Source organism: Chamaea fasciata, unplaced genomic scaffold (genome assembly GCF_029207755.1).
Source record: "Chamaea fasciata isolate MVZ Bird 193981 ecotype frontalis unplaced genomic scaffold, bChaFas1.0.hap1 SCAF_21, whole genome shotgun sequence".
NCBI classification, from domain to species: Eukaryota; Metazoa; Chordata; class Aves; order Passeriformes; family Sylviidae; genus Chamaea; species Chamaea fasciata.
Window position 1 is genome coordinate 4,163,466 of NW_027094106.1, and position 16,134 is coordinate 4,179,599.

The window sequence follows — 16,134 nt, forward strand, 5'->3', positions numbered from 1 at the left end:
TCGACCTTTTCACATAGCTTCCATTTCCCCAGGATTCACACTACCCCTCTCAGGTCAGGAGTTGAATGTTTACACAGGGACAGCAGCTGGCACAACTGAGCCTTAATCTAGGTTCATGTATCTCTGTAGATCAAAAATAAACAGACATTTGTGTACTCAATATACATGAAGGTTTGTCTGTTCTGGGTGAAAAGTACAATGAGGTGATGGAAAAACTGCCCACAGCCCACAGGCTCTAGGCTCAGGATAGTGTGATCCTGTCTGTGAACCTTTAAGAAAACAGACATTTGTGGCAATGGTCTGTTCCCAGTTCATATCCTTTTGTTCATTCACTTTGTCTCAGAAATGTCAACAGCTGTGCAACGTGCAAATATAACAAGGAACAGATCAGAACTAACAAGAAAAAAACCACCCAGGGCTGAGGGAGCAGCATGTGCAGTCACTGCCCTGGGGGAAGGCCCATGTGAGTACTGGAGGGAGACCTGATTCTGTGAGAGCAAAACTGTGTTCACACAGAAGGAAAAAAGAGAGTCATGCTGGCAGCTTAAAGCTGTTTTCAGCCTTGTCAAATTACAGGCATACTTATCTTCGTGGAAGGATGAAGTATCACATTCATAGTCCCTCAAAAATGCTTTGCATATACATGAGGTTCCCATGGCCATGAATTCTAAACTCTGTCCTCAAGTTGACAATAAAAAACCCATCAAGCTCCTTTTCACAGCCTTGGGAACTACACTTCATCCAGCCCTTCTGCAGCTTTCCCAAGCCACAACAAGCATCTGTATTCTGTGGAACAGCAGGCACAAATCCCTTAAGACATCAAGGTGGCTGATCTCAGCAGCTTGGCTGACTGTTACCTTTCATGATGGCCTGGAGGGAAGCCACTTCTTCTTGCCACTGCCTCTTGACCTCATCGATGGCCTCCTGCTTGGTGGTCTCCGACACTGTGGCTATGGCCTTGATGTTCTCCATCTCGGCGTGGGCTTCCATCAGCTGGGTCCGCAGCTGGCCCAGGTCATCCTGGGCTGCCTGCAGCACGGCATTCTGTCTCTTCAGGTCCTCTGAAAGGAGGATTGTACACATTAAGCTTGATTAATGAGTTCAATCTGAAGGGTAGCCCTAGTTGCTATGGCAAAGAACAGAAGGGAGTGAAGGAAGCACTGGTATCAAAACATCTACCTGTAATGATTGAACAAATGTTGGCAAGGATCTTCAGGGAATGCTGTTTCTTGACTTTGCTTGCCCTTGCCTTTTATTAAAGGAGCATCTTATGGATGCAGACACAAAGCAGACACTAGGTAGAACTAGGATCAATATACCTGATGAAAGTGAACTGCGCTTTTCATCAGTTCTTATTATTTAACTCATTCTGGTAATGAATCTGGAAAAGGCACGAACAGACTGGAAGACAGTTTCTCCCCCATTTCTGGGACCAACTTCGTTCACAGTTTGGATGGAACACCTCCTATTTCTTGAAGAGAAACACTCTGTGACCACTTTGGAGAGCCCACATAAGAAAAATATGCAGCCTAATTCGCCCTTTACCAAAGACTTTGGTAAAACTGAGCTACTAAGAAAAGGGATACATTCAATGGAACACCCACTACTTCTCTAATTGTTGCAACTATAAACAGAAATTAAACTAATTTCATATTACCCTCCTGAGTTCTCGGTTAATCTGAGACAAACAGCTCTGGAAGACATATATAATTAATTCCAAAAGCACTAACACAAAATATGTGTTTTATGCCCACACAGCCTGCTTCAACGGCAATCACTTTGAGCAGAAACATCTGGCCAGTACACAACCAACACTAAGCTATCTCTATGTATTTCCCTCAGGGCCAAAAGGCCAAATCAATCCTGGTGCTCTCACCCCTGATAGAGAATATAGAACCCAAAGCTAATCAAGTACTTAAAAGGACATTAATCCTCGTGTAAAAACAACACTACACATTAATCCTTGTGTAAAAAACTCTGCAGCATTAATATTCTTTCTTTTCAAATGACAGAATTAAAGATGGGTCCAAACAGCCCAAATGTACATTTAGGAAAGGGCCTTGGAGACAGGGAGGGGGAAAAAAAAGAAAAGTAATTGTTAGTACATTCTCCTCTGGTGTCCTTTCACTTCAGCACCCATGAAAGTTGGGGTGTTTTTTCTTCCCCATCAAAATGGTTTTTTAAATATTTTTCGACTGTAACAAAATGGGAGAATTATTGCTGATCTCATCAGTAGGGTCTTGTATCTTAAATTTCCTTTCATCCAGCCTTAGAAACACAAGTAAATAGGCTTGCTGTATGATCTGATCTTCATTATGCCTGTTGGATTTCTGCTCTCATAAGCTTATACAGCAGCTGCAGTCTTAATGCATTATGTTTTGGCTCTGCTTTCATATGTTAAAGACAGGAAAATCATCAGAATTAGAAAAATCAATCTGGCTCTCAGAACAGCTATCTCCACTCTCTCATCCTTCAGATATTTGAGCTCATATGATTTAGATTTTCCTATAAATTGTGTTATTGAAATAGATGCCCTTGGCTGGTATTAAAACTTTTATAACATTTGCTGCTTACAGCCTACCTCAGATGGAAATTTAAGACAAATAAATGCCACATTTAAAAAAAAAAAAGCCACAGAGCACAAACAGCACAGCATCCAGCCTATGTCTTTACCAGATCAGCTCCTGCTCAGAGAGCACACCCTGAATCCAGGAAATTAGGATTAAAATTCACTGGTGGTGTTTCTGCATGGACATTAAGTTGCTCTGGCTCCTAACCATGAGGAAAATCTTTAAATTTAATTCTAAAGTTCATTCTAGGATGCTCAATAGTCACTTATTCAGTATCTTACATTCTTATTATAACTGTTTAAAAGACTATGCTTCATACAGGGATTATTTGAAGATGAAGTTCAAAAAACTTTAAAATAATTCAGAGAGCTGAGGACTTACCTTCCTTAGCCAGGTATAACTCCTTAAATTTTGCTCTCTTTTGATTAAATTCTTGCTCAAGTTGCTGCTTTGTGCGCAGAAATTCTGCATTGACCTTTTCCAATTCTGCTACCCGTTGTAGAAGAGCATCTAAAAATAAAGCACAAGATAAGGTACGTCACTAACAGTGATCCAGACATCCCATTCTGCAAGGCTGAGGTTTGGGGCTTACTCTTTTTAAAATATCTTTACTCATTAGCTCTGCTGTTGCCTCATGAGAATAAGGAAAACTAGCCAGTCCTTTAAGGAACAAAGGAAGGTAGGTTTTCTTAAGACTGTGACACCAAATTCTAGTTAAACATCTCTAGGGAACTAGAGGGAATGTGGCAGGGAGCTTTGCAGAGAACAATCTTCCAAAGAAAACCACAATTTGGTATATACAATGAAAGAAGAAACAGAAATAATTCTGGTGATGGTTTTTTCCCTGGGAAGTGTGCGAGGGCTGAGCAATAAAGCACCAAGTGCTCAAAGGCTGAGGTCAAAGAAATGAAAGTGACAACAGCTCAGCCAATAGCTATGAAAGGCCAAAGCACAGGATGGAAACCCTGTAAGCTAAAAATTAGGTGCCATCATCAATCCAGTCTTCAGTTCTGCATATTAACCAAAAGATGAACCGCATAACATCTGGAGAAGTTTGCCAGAGGATGACCACAATCTACAGAGAATTAACTGATTGTAAGATCAAACCGGCCCTCATTTCCAGCAGGTAAAATCCTCAAAGGTGCACACACCTCACTCTGTTTTCCAGAATTTACCACATCAGCCCTTCATCTGGTGGTACAACAAAAGAAGGAAGAGTAGAAAGTCTACAAAGATTGTTTTAACATGCTTATTATTGAAAAAAAACCCCATATGGTAACACTGTGTGATGCTATAAAGACCCCACACAACCACCAACCTATCTGCATGTGCAATGCCCACTTCTTTGCACCTCAAGTTCTGCTGTAGGTGGCAGTTTCAACGTGCACACCTCAGAATTCAAATATGAAATAGAAAGAAAATACTGATGAGACAGAACAAAATGCATCTCCCCGCTGCAATGAACTGGGGCAAAATAAAGTTCCTCTACATGAGTCTCTGTGTGCTCCGCAGAAGCTTTTTGTGGGCATCTTCCAACTCTGCTGTGCAGAGTGAATCACTTCAGTTACAGCCTCTATATAGCACAGACTAGATACACTAAATACTGATCCATCCGAGGTGTTTGTGTGTCCCATCCAACACTTCCCACCACAATGAAGCAGTGAAAACACAATCCAAAGGCTACACGACTTCAGCATCGAACATTCAGACTCACAAACAGCTGGAATCAGCTCTGCAGATAGCAGTGGTGGCAACACCATTGAGATGGGACCAGTTATTTTTGGTACCAGATGATGCAGAGTAAGAGCAGACGCCAACAAAAGGACCTTTTAAGAGCCCAGGTATGTTTTACTGATTGCTGGTTATAAGAGCTTATGGTGTTATAAAATACAGCATTTAATCTGTTCAGCTCTGTACTGAATAAAAGATATATGCAGATATAGGACTGACAAAATTTTAATGTTGCTTTTTTACAAAAAAATCCTAATTTTGTTTTTTTTGTCACCTTAAATACAAACACATAGGTTTTTCTGACCAGCAACCCCCCTGTGTGGATAGTTCAAAGCCAACAGCACAGGAGTGTTCTCCAGAAAAATGAAAGGAACTTGCAGCAAAGACACACTGAGAGCAAAGCTTCAAGTGAGTTCAGAGAGTGTCTGGATCAAAACCAGGGATGAAACAGCACATGTGGAACCAGGTCTGGGTAGGAAAAACACTTCCCAAGGTTAAAGGGTTGTCTTTGATCTCTTGCTGAAGTTTTGCAAAGGGAAAGGGTTTGCTTGTGTTTCCACTCCCCCAGTCCTGTGTGATGCAGAGCCTGCAGCCACCGTGGCTCTGCTCCACACCCCACGAACAGCTGTGCTGGCCCTAAGGAGTGGGTTTCAGCTCAGCTTCAGCTCCTGAAGGGAAACTCCTGGAGGCACTAGAGCCCAAGAGAGCTGTGTGCCAGGGCCAGGGGCAGCCAGGCAGCTCTGCATCCACAGGTACCACCCTGGAGCCTCAAGCACACATTCCAGCTGAACAAGGGGAATGCAGACACTCTTTTGGAGACCACACAAATAAACTGTTTCATTCTGCAGTTAGTAATCCTGAAAGTTAAATCAACTGCAGACTCAACTCTCCTGCCCTCAAAGATGACTCGAGCATTCCTTGTTTACTTAATTCCCTTTCCATCTTCCTTCAGCAGAGAGACAGTAGCAGCTGTGCCGCTGCTCCCATCAGAAAGTGCAAAGCAACCAAGCTGTATTTCTTCTGAAGGTGTGAGTTGCTTCTGCTGAGGATGGAAGGGCAAAAGGACACCCCAAGAGCAGAATGTTCAAGTGCTTTAAGCTGGGTAAACAACAGACTCATCCTTTTTAAATCCTCCCGCCCAAACAGAAAGAGGGAGGGCAGAGTCACCAGGAAGGAAATGAAATTTAAATATTTCCATTTTTACAGTATCCCCCCCTCCCTGCAGCCTGGTAGTGATGTCTAAAAAGAAACAAGTAACTAAATAATCAATCCCCTCCACAACTGAGCTCTGGCAGCTGTCAGGGCCAGCTGCAGGCATTCAAAAAAACAAGCAGTCTAAGATCTCAACTGCAGGTCATCCATCACTGCAACTGTGCACTAACATTGTTCTTTTGATTCTATACAAAGCTTAAAGTTGTTTTACCACCTGCGCTACATATTCAGCCCAGGACAGACCTCAGCACATCCCCACTGCAGTGATACAAGGCGCAAACTTGAGGACAATAGGCCCTATAGGTCAACATCAACCCCCTCAAATGCACCTGCAAAAGAAGTAAAAGTGAGAGAAAGTTTATTTTCTGAGACACCCTAACAACTACCACTTTTTCTGCTAAGTGATTAAGGATACAAAGAAATTATTTTCTCCTTCAGAGGTACAATTTGTACAAAAGCCATACAGACACTTCCCAAAATGCAAGTGTGATCCCAAACCCAGATTGCCAGGCACAGGTACCCTCGGGCTGCATGGCACAGATTAAAGTCCACCTGCAAACGCACTGGAGTCAATGGCAGGAAATGAACTCGTTCATAGATTTCCAATTAGGCCTTTGTCATTTATCACTTCATTTTCACTCTGAATGCAGGTCCAGCTCACCGCAGGCCTGTAACAGAGCTGAAAAAGAAAACTTAGTTGCCCGTCACAGGCTAGCAGCTCGAAGGCAGCCCCAAAGGCGAGAGGTCCATTTCGCAGGGTCAGTATTCCCTGAGCTGCCAGCAGCCGTTCCCATGCTCCCAGTCCCAGGGATCAATGTTTAACGAGGATGAGGGGCAGAGTAAACAAAGCCGGGAGATGGGGGAGCTGCGCCCGACTGACACGGGATCCGGTGTCACACACGGCTCCGGCACAGGCACGGAACACTCTGAATTTCCTCACAGCAGCAGGGTTGTGAGCACCTCATTCCCTATTGAGGGCCCTAAGTCATCAAGAAACAAACAAAAACCCTGAAGACCCAGTTTCTTAACTTTGGAAATAGCGCTGAGAAAACGTTAAATTAAAATTCATATGCCAAACTGAAAAAAAAAATCCAAACAAGAAATCTTTTTGGGCAGCAATTTAAAATAGCATTTTTTTCACAGATTATTAGGCTATAGATGACAGACTTATAGATGCCAATGAAATCGCTAGCTTTATTTCTAGCTAGCAACACAGATTTTGCAGAGACTCTCCAGGTCAGACATAGGGGTCCCCAGCTCCAGTGGAGCACTGACATTTCAGCAAAGCACAGTGAATGTCATCATGCGCCTTAACCACCAAGAAGAACTCAAAAGAAGGGCAACAAAATCCATTTCAGAGCAGACTCATCGATTTACAGGAGAACCAGGAAATTGCTGCAATACATGTAGAGAAACTCTAGTGAAAAAAGATACAGCTTTCTCTTAACCCAGTGCACAGCAAAATTCCAGTTCTAGGAAAACACTGGAACAAACACGCATTTCTTATTGACTAGTTATTTATCTGCTGTTCCACAGATCAGCTGCAAAAAGGATTAAATTTTATGTATGACAGTTTCCAGTTACACAAACATGTAGCCATCATTCCAGAACTAAGGCAGACAAAGCTGATTATCAATAAGACTATTTTTGAATACCAGGTCTATTTATAAAATTAATGCCATAGAGCTTTCTGCTTGATATTTAAAGAGTCAAATATGACATCAAGAGTTCAGTCCAACATAGCTGAAATATGAAAACACAGCAGAAAAAAACCCTACATGTAAAATCAACTTTTTGGAGACAAAAAAAAATATCGTTTCTGTCATTTTCTACCTTTTTTTTTTTTTTTTGCTGTCATGATTGCTTGAGACAGAAATATGGAAAAATACTTACTTCTGTGAATATGAGTTCCTACTATGACTTTCTAATATTTTCTATGAGCACTGATTTTTGTCTATCATGACATCATACTGGAGCCAGTACTACTACATAAACTTTTAATCTGCCACCAGACTGTTCATATAGACTGCAAAAAGCTTTTTTTTATTTTGCTCCAACAGGGTTTGGCGAAAAAAGATCAACCAACCCCCTCCCACTCTTAACAACACACCCCAATCCAGCTGTTTGCATAAGGCACTCAGAAGCAAAGGAACAGATTAGGGTTCTTTGAACAAGCATGTTAAACAGAAGCAATTCCTGACTTATGAAATGGGGTTGCTTTATTTTCAAGAAACAACATTTGCCCTTACACACAGATATCCAGCAGCAGCAGATCAAACAAGAGGAAAACAAAAAAAAAACAAAAGAGGAAGAAAATAATTACTTGCTTTTCTCAAACTTGCATTTGCAAGCAACAAGCATTTTATTTACTGGGCCAAATGGCTCAGGCTCACTGGTCACACACTATCCTTGTTTTATTTGAGGACACAGAATGAGCCCTGACTTCTCACTTGCCACCTTCTTTTTCGGAGTGGCACCAAACGCCTCTGAGTGTCCCAGCTCCCCTCTCAGAGTGTTTCACTGCGTGTGGTGAGGAGAACTCAAGGCCAGAAAGGGGCAAACCAGGGGGTTCTGCCCCACGGTTGTGCCCTGGCACAGATCTGCTCGCCGGCACCACCAGCACTGAGCTGCTGTGCAGAAGGAGCTCAGGCAGTTCCCCATTTCGGGCAGTGCAGCTTGGAGACACTGCTGCATTCATCCAGCCATTTCTGGCTGATTGTGCAGCTGAAGGTTATTTGACATCCACAATTTGTTCTCTATTGACTAAACATTCGCAGGCAAACAATCCAGTACCAATTTAAGGCCAAATCCATAAAAACTTGGTGTTACTGACAAATGCAGGTATCACCATGCAGATCTGAGCCTTGCTGCATCATATCTGTTACAGCAGCTTTATATTTGTTACAGTAAATCAGCAAGTGCAGGAACAAAAAATATTCAGCCAAGCGTTGCATGTTACCAACATCTAACCACATAATAAATACTCTTTCAACATCAAGTGAAAGTTTGCAATATATTATTAAAGTTCGAAAGTAACGTTATTTTTAATTGAAGCTGAATGACAAACATCTTTCCACCATAGCCTGTAATCTCAGTACTGCCTATTCCTACTCTTTATTTTTCTTTTTTATGCTAAACACTGTGTGACATCCTACATTAAGGATCTCAGAGAGAAAATGAAAAGCCATGACTAAACTAAAGTAATTAAAATCTGAAGAAAATCAGATGTTTGAATAAATGGGAAGACTCTCTTCTGTAATACAATCAAGAATCACAGAATGGTTTGGGCTGGAAGGGACCTCAAAGACCATCTCATTACAGCCCCCCTGGCTTGTGCAGGGACACCTTCCATTAGACGAGGTTGCTCCAAGCCCTGCCCAACCTGACCCTGGATACTTCCAGGGATGAGGCAGCCACAAGAAGAGAACAAGCAAAAGGGGAAGAGAAAACAAAGGTCCTTTTAATGCCCTAATTAAGCCTGCAGAGATAAACTGCATATGCAGTAACAACTAAGTGATTTTCCCCAACAGCACAGCAAACATCTTCATGCACAACTGCAAGGAAAAGAAGGCCAACACACAGTTTCTCCTTCCCCCTTTTTTTTCCACTTCCCACTTTTTCTCCCTTTTCACGGCACTCACAACATGTTAACTACTTCCTTGCTTGGGTTTTGCCTCCTTCATCTTTTTTCCTGGACACAAAAGCAGGCAGTTGCTTCCTGAGGTCCAGGTCTCCATCTCATGACACTCCATTTCACTCAGTAAAGGAGAATCACACCTGACTTCCAATTTGGTAAGCCCACTTCATGTGACAAGGAATGCTCTTCTACACGTTTAGTCATTCTGACCCCAGGTTAACTTAAGTCTAGTTCTAAATTTATGCTTAGTTAACCATTATTTACATTGGACTGCAATGGAACAGTGCTCACTCCCATCAAGTATCACAGGAATGCACTTAAACATGGATGTCCATGCTGACAAAAGTGAGCTTGAATTTTTTTCCAACGGTTTCTTTTCATTTGCCAAAAGCATCATTTCTTCCCAAGGACCGTCCCTTACCTCCATCATTATAGCCTGGCTTTTTGTACATCCCTGCTCACCATAGTAGCTGGTTCTCTCCTTTTAACTAGGCTGTCATCAGAACTCTCAGTTCTGTGCAGTTCTTCTTCTTCACGGAAGTCCCAACTTAATGCACAAGAAGTTTTACCACCATTAGTTTTCACTCTATTTCATCTCTGCCACTGATGTTTTGGTGAGGAGAACAATTCATCAAGAAATTCCAGGAAAACACTATTGGTTAGCATTTTTTTTCCCAAGAAAATCAACCACACCCTGTGCTTTATCAATTCTTTGAATAATTTAAATAGGGCAGCAGTGGATGAATCACAGAGTTGGAAAAGTCAACCAGACACCACCAATAATGGAACCCTTTGGAAAGGATTTTGGCTGTACCCTGCTGCTACCACCAGTGAATCTCCTCAGAAACGTGGTGTTGCTAAGATTGATTGCATATCAGAGTATTTCAAAAGTCAACAGCAAGCTACAGTCTGGTGAACTTTGAATTCATCTACAGTCACACGAAAAGGAGAGAACAGAGTTACCAATCTCATCACAATCACCAGCATTTTCCCTAAGTGCTTGCATCTTGATCCCCTTGCTTTAACCATTTTTAGGTTTTATATCTGCTCTTTTCAGGAGGATCAATTTGGAAAACAAAACAAAACAAAACAAAACACCAAACACACACAAAAAAACCCCAACCCCGAAGGAAAATTGCTCAGTGTCTCCCTGGATTTATGGAGGGGGGTTATTTACTCAGCAGGCTGTGGGCATTTACTCAAACCAGTCACTGCTTGAGCAAACAAGAGCAGGGTGATGGCAGCACGGAACTGGGGAAGGCGAAGCCCCCAAGAACTGGGCACATTTCCCCAAGAGGGTTCACAGCTGGATTGCACCACTGCCAGCTCCAGGCCAGCCTGGGTACATCTCCACACCCTGCGGGCACAGCCTGAAGTGATCAAAAAGCTCGGCGAGGCTTTTGGAGCATTTCACACACCTGAGCTCAGACAATGCAGCTGTCACACATGTCCCTGCCCCTTTCATTTCACCAGCCTGTGCCACCTCATTACCTGCAAGGTAAACACCAACAGAAGGCGTTTTAGGCAGACACAGAGGCTCCTCCAGCCTGGAACCAGACCTCCAGCACAGCCACCTCTATTCCCTTCCACAGCGTTTGAAAACAAGTCCCCAAAAATGTCAAGTCACATAAATCTTCCTGACCAGAGCAAGACTGAAAATATGAATGAGCCTTCGTATTTACACAGGAATATTTCTGCCAAGTTTTTCCACGCTAGCATGTCTCATCATTTATATGATATAACCAGAAAATCCAGAACTGGATTACACGTGGCAATGCCACTTGACAGTGAGGTTTTCAGTGTGTCTTTCCAGTAAAAGAAAATTTAGGTTGAGGATACTGTCTTAGTTTTAGTAAATCACCAGGAATCGGCTGCTCTGAGCAAATAAAAATATTTCAGATTGAGAGTCATTCAGGGAGAGATGCTGATATGCATTTCATTTTATAGGAGACCCCCTACACAATTTGCACTCTGAGCACCACTAATGTAACTGCTCTCTTAAAATGTAAACATTTGCTAAACCCAGACAACAGACTGATTTTCTTTCAAGATAATTTAATTGCTGACTCATTTGCAGTGGGAGGGGGAAAAAAATCCCTGTGACTCCTTATTATATGTTTATCACTTCGCCTACAGATTTATTAAAGCCTGTCCTCTTCAGGCAGGAAAATGGGAATAAAGTATGACTCAACTCTCAGGAAAAAACAACCAACAACACAACACAAAACAACCCTACTGCATTGTTCTCTTTGATGAAGTAAGTTAATATATAAAAGAAAACTATTATATTAATTCCAAAATTCCCCCAGACACCACTAGTCTGAGATCTCATGCTGTCTTGCTGTTTGTCACGGGGCCAAGAATTGAGATGTAGCTTTGAGAGCATTCAGACCACCCCAGGTACTCTGGCTCCCAATTTCTGAGCAGAAAGAACAAGTTAATGACAACCTAACACAGTTCAAAATTCAAAGGAAAAGTAAGAAAAGGGAAATATAGCTCAACCACGAAAGTGATGTGGAGGAAAGCAGAAAGAAGCCAATGTTTGTGAAATTTATATAGGCAATGGCTTCTGTAATTTACCCTTGCTACAAGTATGAGGACGCTGCCATTTAAAGCAAATTGGCATCTTCGTAAACATTTTCAAAACTTGAAATAATCACAAGAGTACATGCACAGCTACCAGAAATTACTACAGCCATTTTACAGGTACCAGAAAAACTTCAGAAATAGCAGCAACTCACCCACAACTCAAGAGTTATGGCTGTGAACAAGCAGTACAAAAGGGAGTTAACACCCGAATTCTTTCCCAATGTGGTTCCCTATCCATTGCTTCATAATCTGGCCACTCAAATTGGTATACAGAGAATAAACTGGGAAAGAGAATATGTAAGAACTTACTTTCAAGGAATACTAATTTTAAAATGTTAGTTGTCAGAACAGCAGGTTGCAGGCATGAAAAAATGGTGCTGTAGAGTAGGCACTTAAAGGATATAAATCTTAATAAATGGCCTGGAAAATACTGTTGCCAGATATATTTATGGAGACATTGTGATGATAAATATAGTATGACAAATAATAAAAGACAATTAACATCTTTATTTGATAAGGAACAGGATACAGATCCTATTACTTGGAGTAAGGTTTCTACAGCAATTTAATAGGTTTCATGAGAACAACAGACTAGTACTCCCCCAAGCCTGTAGAATCTATTTCTTGACAGAAAATATTGCTGTGATTCTATATATTCATATTTTTTGCTACCACTTGTCAACTACATGAATTCCTGAACAGTTAAAAAGGAAAAAAACCTCCTCCAGCATGAAATTTTCACAACATTTAACATATTCCAGGGGTCTAAGCAATACAGAATGGGAAGGCTTGACTAAGCCTGCAGTTACAATCATTTTAAATCAATTTCTGTACTGGTGGTCATCTGACAGGGTAACTCAGCACTCCCACCTCACTGTGAGCACACGTGCCTTTTACCCCCACCACGCTGGGAGAGCTTTTGACAGCAGTGACAGCGTCAGAAGTGATACAGGAAAAAGTTGGAGGGGGGGAGGGGAGTGAGTCTCAAACCAGGTCCAAAGCAGACCACACCAGCACCTGGCTGAGCACAGAGCAGACCTCACACGCACGTGGCAATGAACACCAAGATCTGAGTAAACTGTGGAAAAAAAATGTCAGAACTATACCCTTGGACTCTCACATTACTACTGTGTGGTCTACACCCTTCTTTAATGCCACCTCTAATGCTTATCTGGTCTTTCACTAAATTAATTAAACTAATTAATTCAGCAGTGAGTAGTGCTCAGCTGGGTGACTGAGCTGAAGTGATGGGCCCAATGTGCAGAGCTGGCACAAAGGAAAAGAGGGAAACACGACTGTGGGAGCAGGAAGAAGAGAGCAGGAACGCTTCTTTCAGCAGCAGCAACCTTCTAGACTGGCTTAGCTGCAACATGAAACCACAACCTATGGGTACAGCCTGATTATCAGTTTAACCTAAGTGCTCGCTGCCTGCCAAAAGAAATAGTCTGGCCTCCATTCTGTCCCCCACTCTCCCTTGTGGCAACTGGGATTGGTGTAGTCATGCAGCAGAACTCACTTTTTTAAGACTTGATGACTGACATTTGTAAGTGATAAATGACCTTTTTGAAAACCTGATTTCCATTCAGACTCTCCAGAGGAAGCTGACAAACCTAATTGGTATTAGAAAGCAAATTCCAAAGCTCAGGTTTCCCACCAGTGTTTGTACACACTGGGGTTTTGAACAAATGCAACTGAAAGAGTTGCACTGCACTGCGTTTTCCAGTACAGATGCTCTTAGAGTGGTACAAAACTTAGCGCTGTAGATAAAAATATATCAGAAAACATTCCTATCCCACAATAAGGTTAGGCTCACATTTACTCTAACTTGAAAGCAAATATGTAGTTAGATTAGACGTTGCAACAGGCCATTGCAACCCCTCCTGATGGATCATCAGCTAAATGTAATCCTCAGTGCCTCCAACAAATTTAAGTGTGTAACATCAGGAGTTAATGCACCACTTCGAGATTTAACATCTCTATCTCCAGTTTCATCTAAGACTCCAACAGAAGCTGTGAAGACCAGACAGACAGCTCTAATATCCTCACAGCCAGAAGCATCACTCAAGCGCAGAATCCAGAGTTTGCCTAATTGCTTTCCCATTAATTTCACATGGGAGAAGATATAAACAGACATTGCAAGCTGGCAATTAAGAAAACCTTACTTTAAACCAATCTTTAAAAGAAAATTTAAAAGATGCAGTTTATGACATAAAGATGCCAGCCTGTCAGAAGGTTTGAATTAACAGAGCCAAATTTATGCTTTGTACTTCACCAAAATAAACCAAGTAACACCACAGATAAAATGTATCAGAGAGATTTTGGCACAGGTTACTGTTAATGTAAGATGAATGTTCCAATTCTTGGGTCTGAAGTCAATGGGAGTCTAATATGAACTCCAGAAAGCCTTAGGAAAGACAATTTTCTTAAAGGATACTGGACATGAAAATTCATTGTAGATGGTTAAAATATTTATTGCTGAAGCAATATCTTTTAGCACTTCTCTGTGTTTCTTCCTGTGTAGATTAAGACAATGACACTGAACACACAGATGTAAGGATTGTATTATGATCTGTGGTTTTATCTACGTTACTGTTTGCAAGTTACTGCTTTGTTTTTTTTAAAGCAACCAACCATGGTGCTCCCTCCTCATTTTGCATAGCACTGATGCAGCATAGACTAAAATAAATCATTTCTCTTGGGGAGTATTTGAATGGTGACCAGCCATGCAAATAACAAAGTTACCCTACCAAGGCTGGTATGGGGGATAAACAGTTACACACGGAAACACTTGACAAAAAAGGGTGAAAAAACTGTTTCTCATTTTGTCGCTCATATTCCTCTCCTTTGCTGCCATTTAAACAGCATAGGAAACCTTGTTGCAATTATTTGCAAGCTACAAACATGTATTGGCAGAAGATGCAATACAAACCACACAGACCATTCAGGTCACTGGCTTAAAGGCATGGGAACACCATTATAATCGACAATGCTGGTTTGGTTTGATCCCCAGGTAATCCTCCCCTCTCACCTGCAGGCTATTCCCTCTGGAATACACACAGTTAATGCCACCATTGCCTTCCAGTTATTGATTCCAATTCACTTTGCCACGTGTAATTTCTGTTATTGCATTTTTGCTCCAGAGTTTTACCAAAAAACACTTTCAGAAACCACAAAATATAACCAGATAAATATTAATAAAATCCCACCCAAATTTAAATTTCTTCTCAGTGTGACTCACCATAGTAAGGCTTATTAAGTGCTTTGGGCTTATTAAGTAACTAAAAAAATCAGACTGCCTTTTTTTTTTTTTTAAACTCCAGGATTCTGGTTATTTTTCAGTCCCTAACACAGCCAGACAGACAAGACACACACAGAACCACAGCAGCAGATCACAGCTCTGCTGTTTCCTGTCCTGCTCTCAACTGATACCAACTTTCAGAACTGCTCTGATAGCCAAAAGATGGAACACTTCTATTTCCTACTTCTATTTCCAAGAGGCATAAGTTAACTTCCAGCAATGAGTATTTTGGCAATCTGTGAGGCACTTAGCTACTTCAGTTTATAAAGATACCAAGGTATCAAAGAATTAGATGTCAGCCTCAAAATTCTATAATCTGTTCTGAAAAAAACCACTCAGAACCTGAACATGTATAAGGCAGGGCTGGGAAACAGATGAGTAGTTCTCTATACCAAGAGTAAAGCACAATGAGATCTTCCTTCCTGACTAACAGAACCTGAAGAGCTCTTAAAGAAATAAAAAATTAAAAAGTGTGAATAAGCTAAGATTCATAAGCATAGCTAGGGAGCCATATTGCCTGGAAAAGACAATTTTTCACTGAGGAAGTTTGTACAGTCACACTTGGTCTAGAAGAGGAAGAATAGAGGGATGGGTGTGATCCCACAGAGCAGAGCAAGGCCTGGAGCAGCCAAAACAAGGGCAAGGTCCAGGGGACAACCACAGACAAGAGGTTGCAAAAGGCAAGGAGAGCAATATTAAAGAAGCTGAGGTGGTGGCTGGGAAGGAGGGCTGAGGAAACCAGAGGAGTTGCTGAAGAGCAGCAGTTGCCCAAGACATGATCAAATGACTGGGTGTTTGACCAGGGAGAAAGGAAAAACCTGAGACCGAAGAGCAAACAAGGCCACGGTTCTGCTGCTTCGCTGTGTGGAGCAAGAATTGCCAGAGGAGATGGAAATAGACATAAAAGGTGATTCAGAAGCTTTACTTTCCTCCTTCATTGTACTGAAGGAGCTAGGCCTGGGAAGAGAAGCACAGGATGGAGACAGGAAGGAGAGAAGCACCATCCCAAGTCAGCTGAATGCCAGGGGGAGTTGTGGCTGATAAAAGGAGACATGAATGGGGAAAAAAAAAAAAAAACAAAACCACACAATTCCTCA

At 41.7% G+C, this 16,134-nt stretch overlaps 1 protein-coding gene across 2 annotated transcripts in view; it reads right to left on the reverse strand.

The window, feature by feature from the left end:
• Positions 1-16,134, reverse strand: part of RABEP1 (rabaptin, RAB GTPase binding effector protein 1) — a 46,790-nt gene that overhangs the window by 25,635 nt on the left and 5,021 nt on the right. For both annotated transcript variants that reach the window (XM_066202089.1, XM_066202090.1), the window contains exons 2-3: positions 2,952-3,080; positions 858-1,061 (exon numbers count right to left, since the gene is read on the reverse strand). In XM_066202089.1, the coding sequence (XP_066058186.1) occupies positions 858-1,061; positions 2,952-3,080 (333 nt within the window). The remainder of the gene's footprint in view (positions 1-857; positions 1,062-2,951; positions 3,081-16,134) is intronic.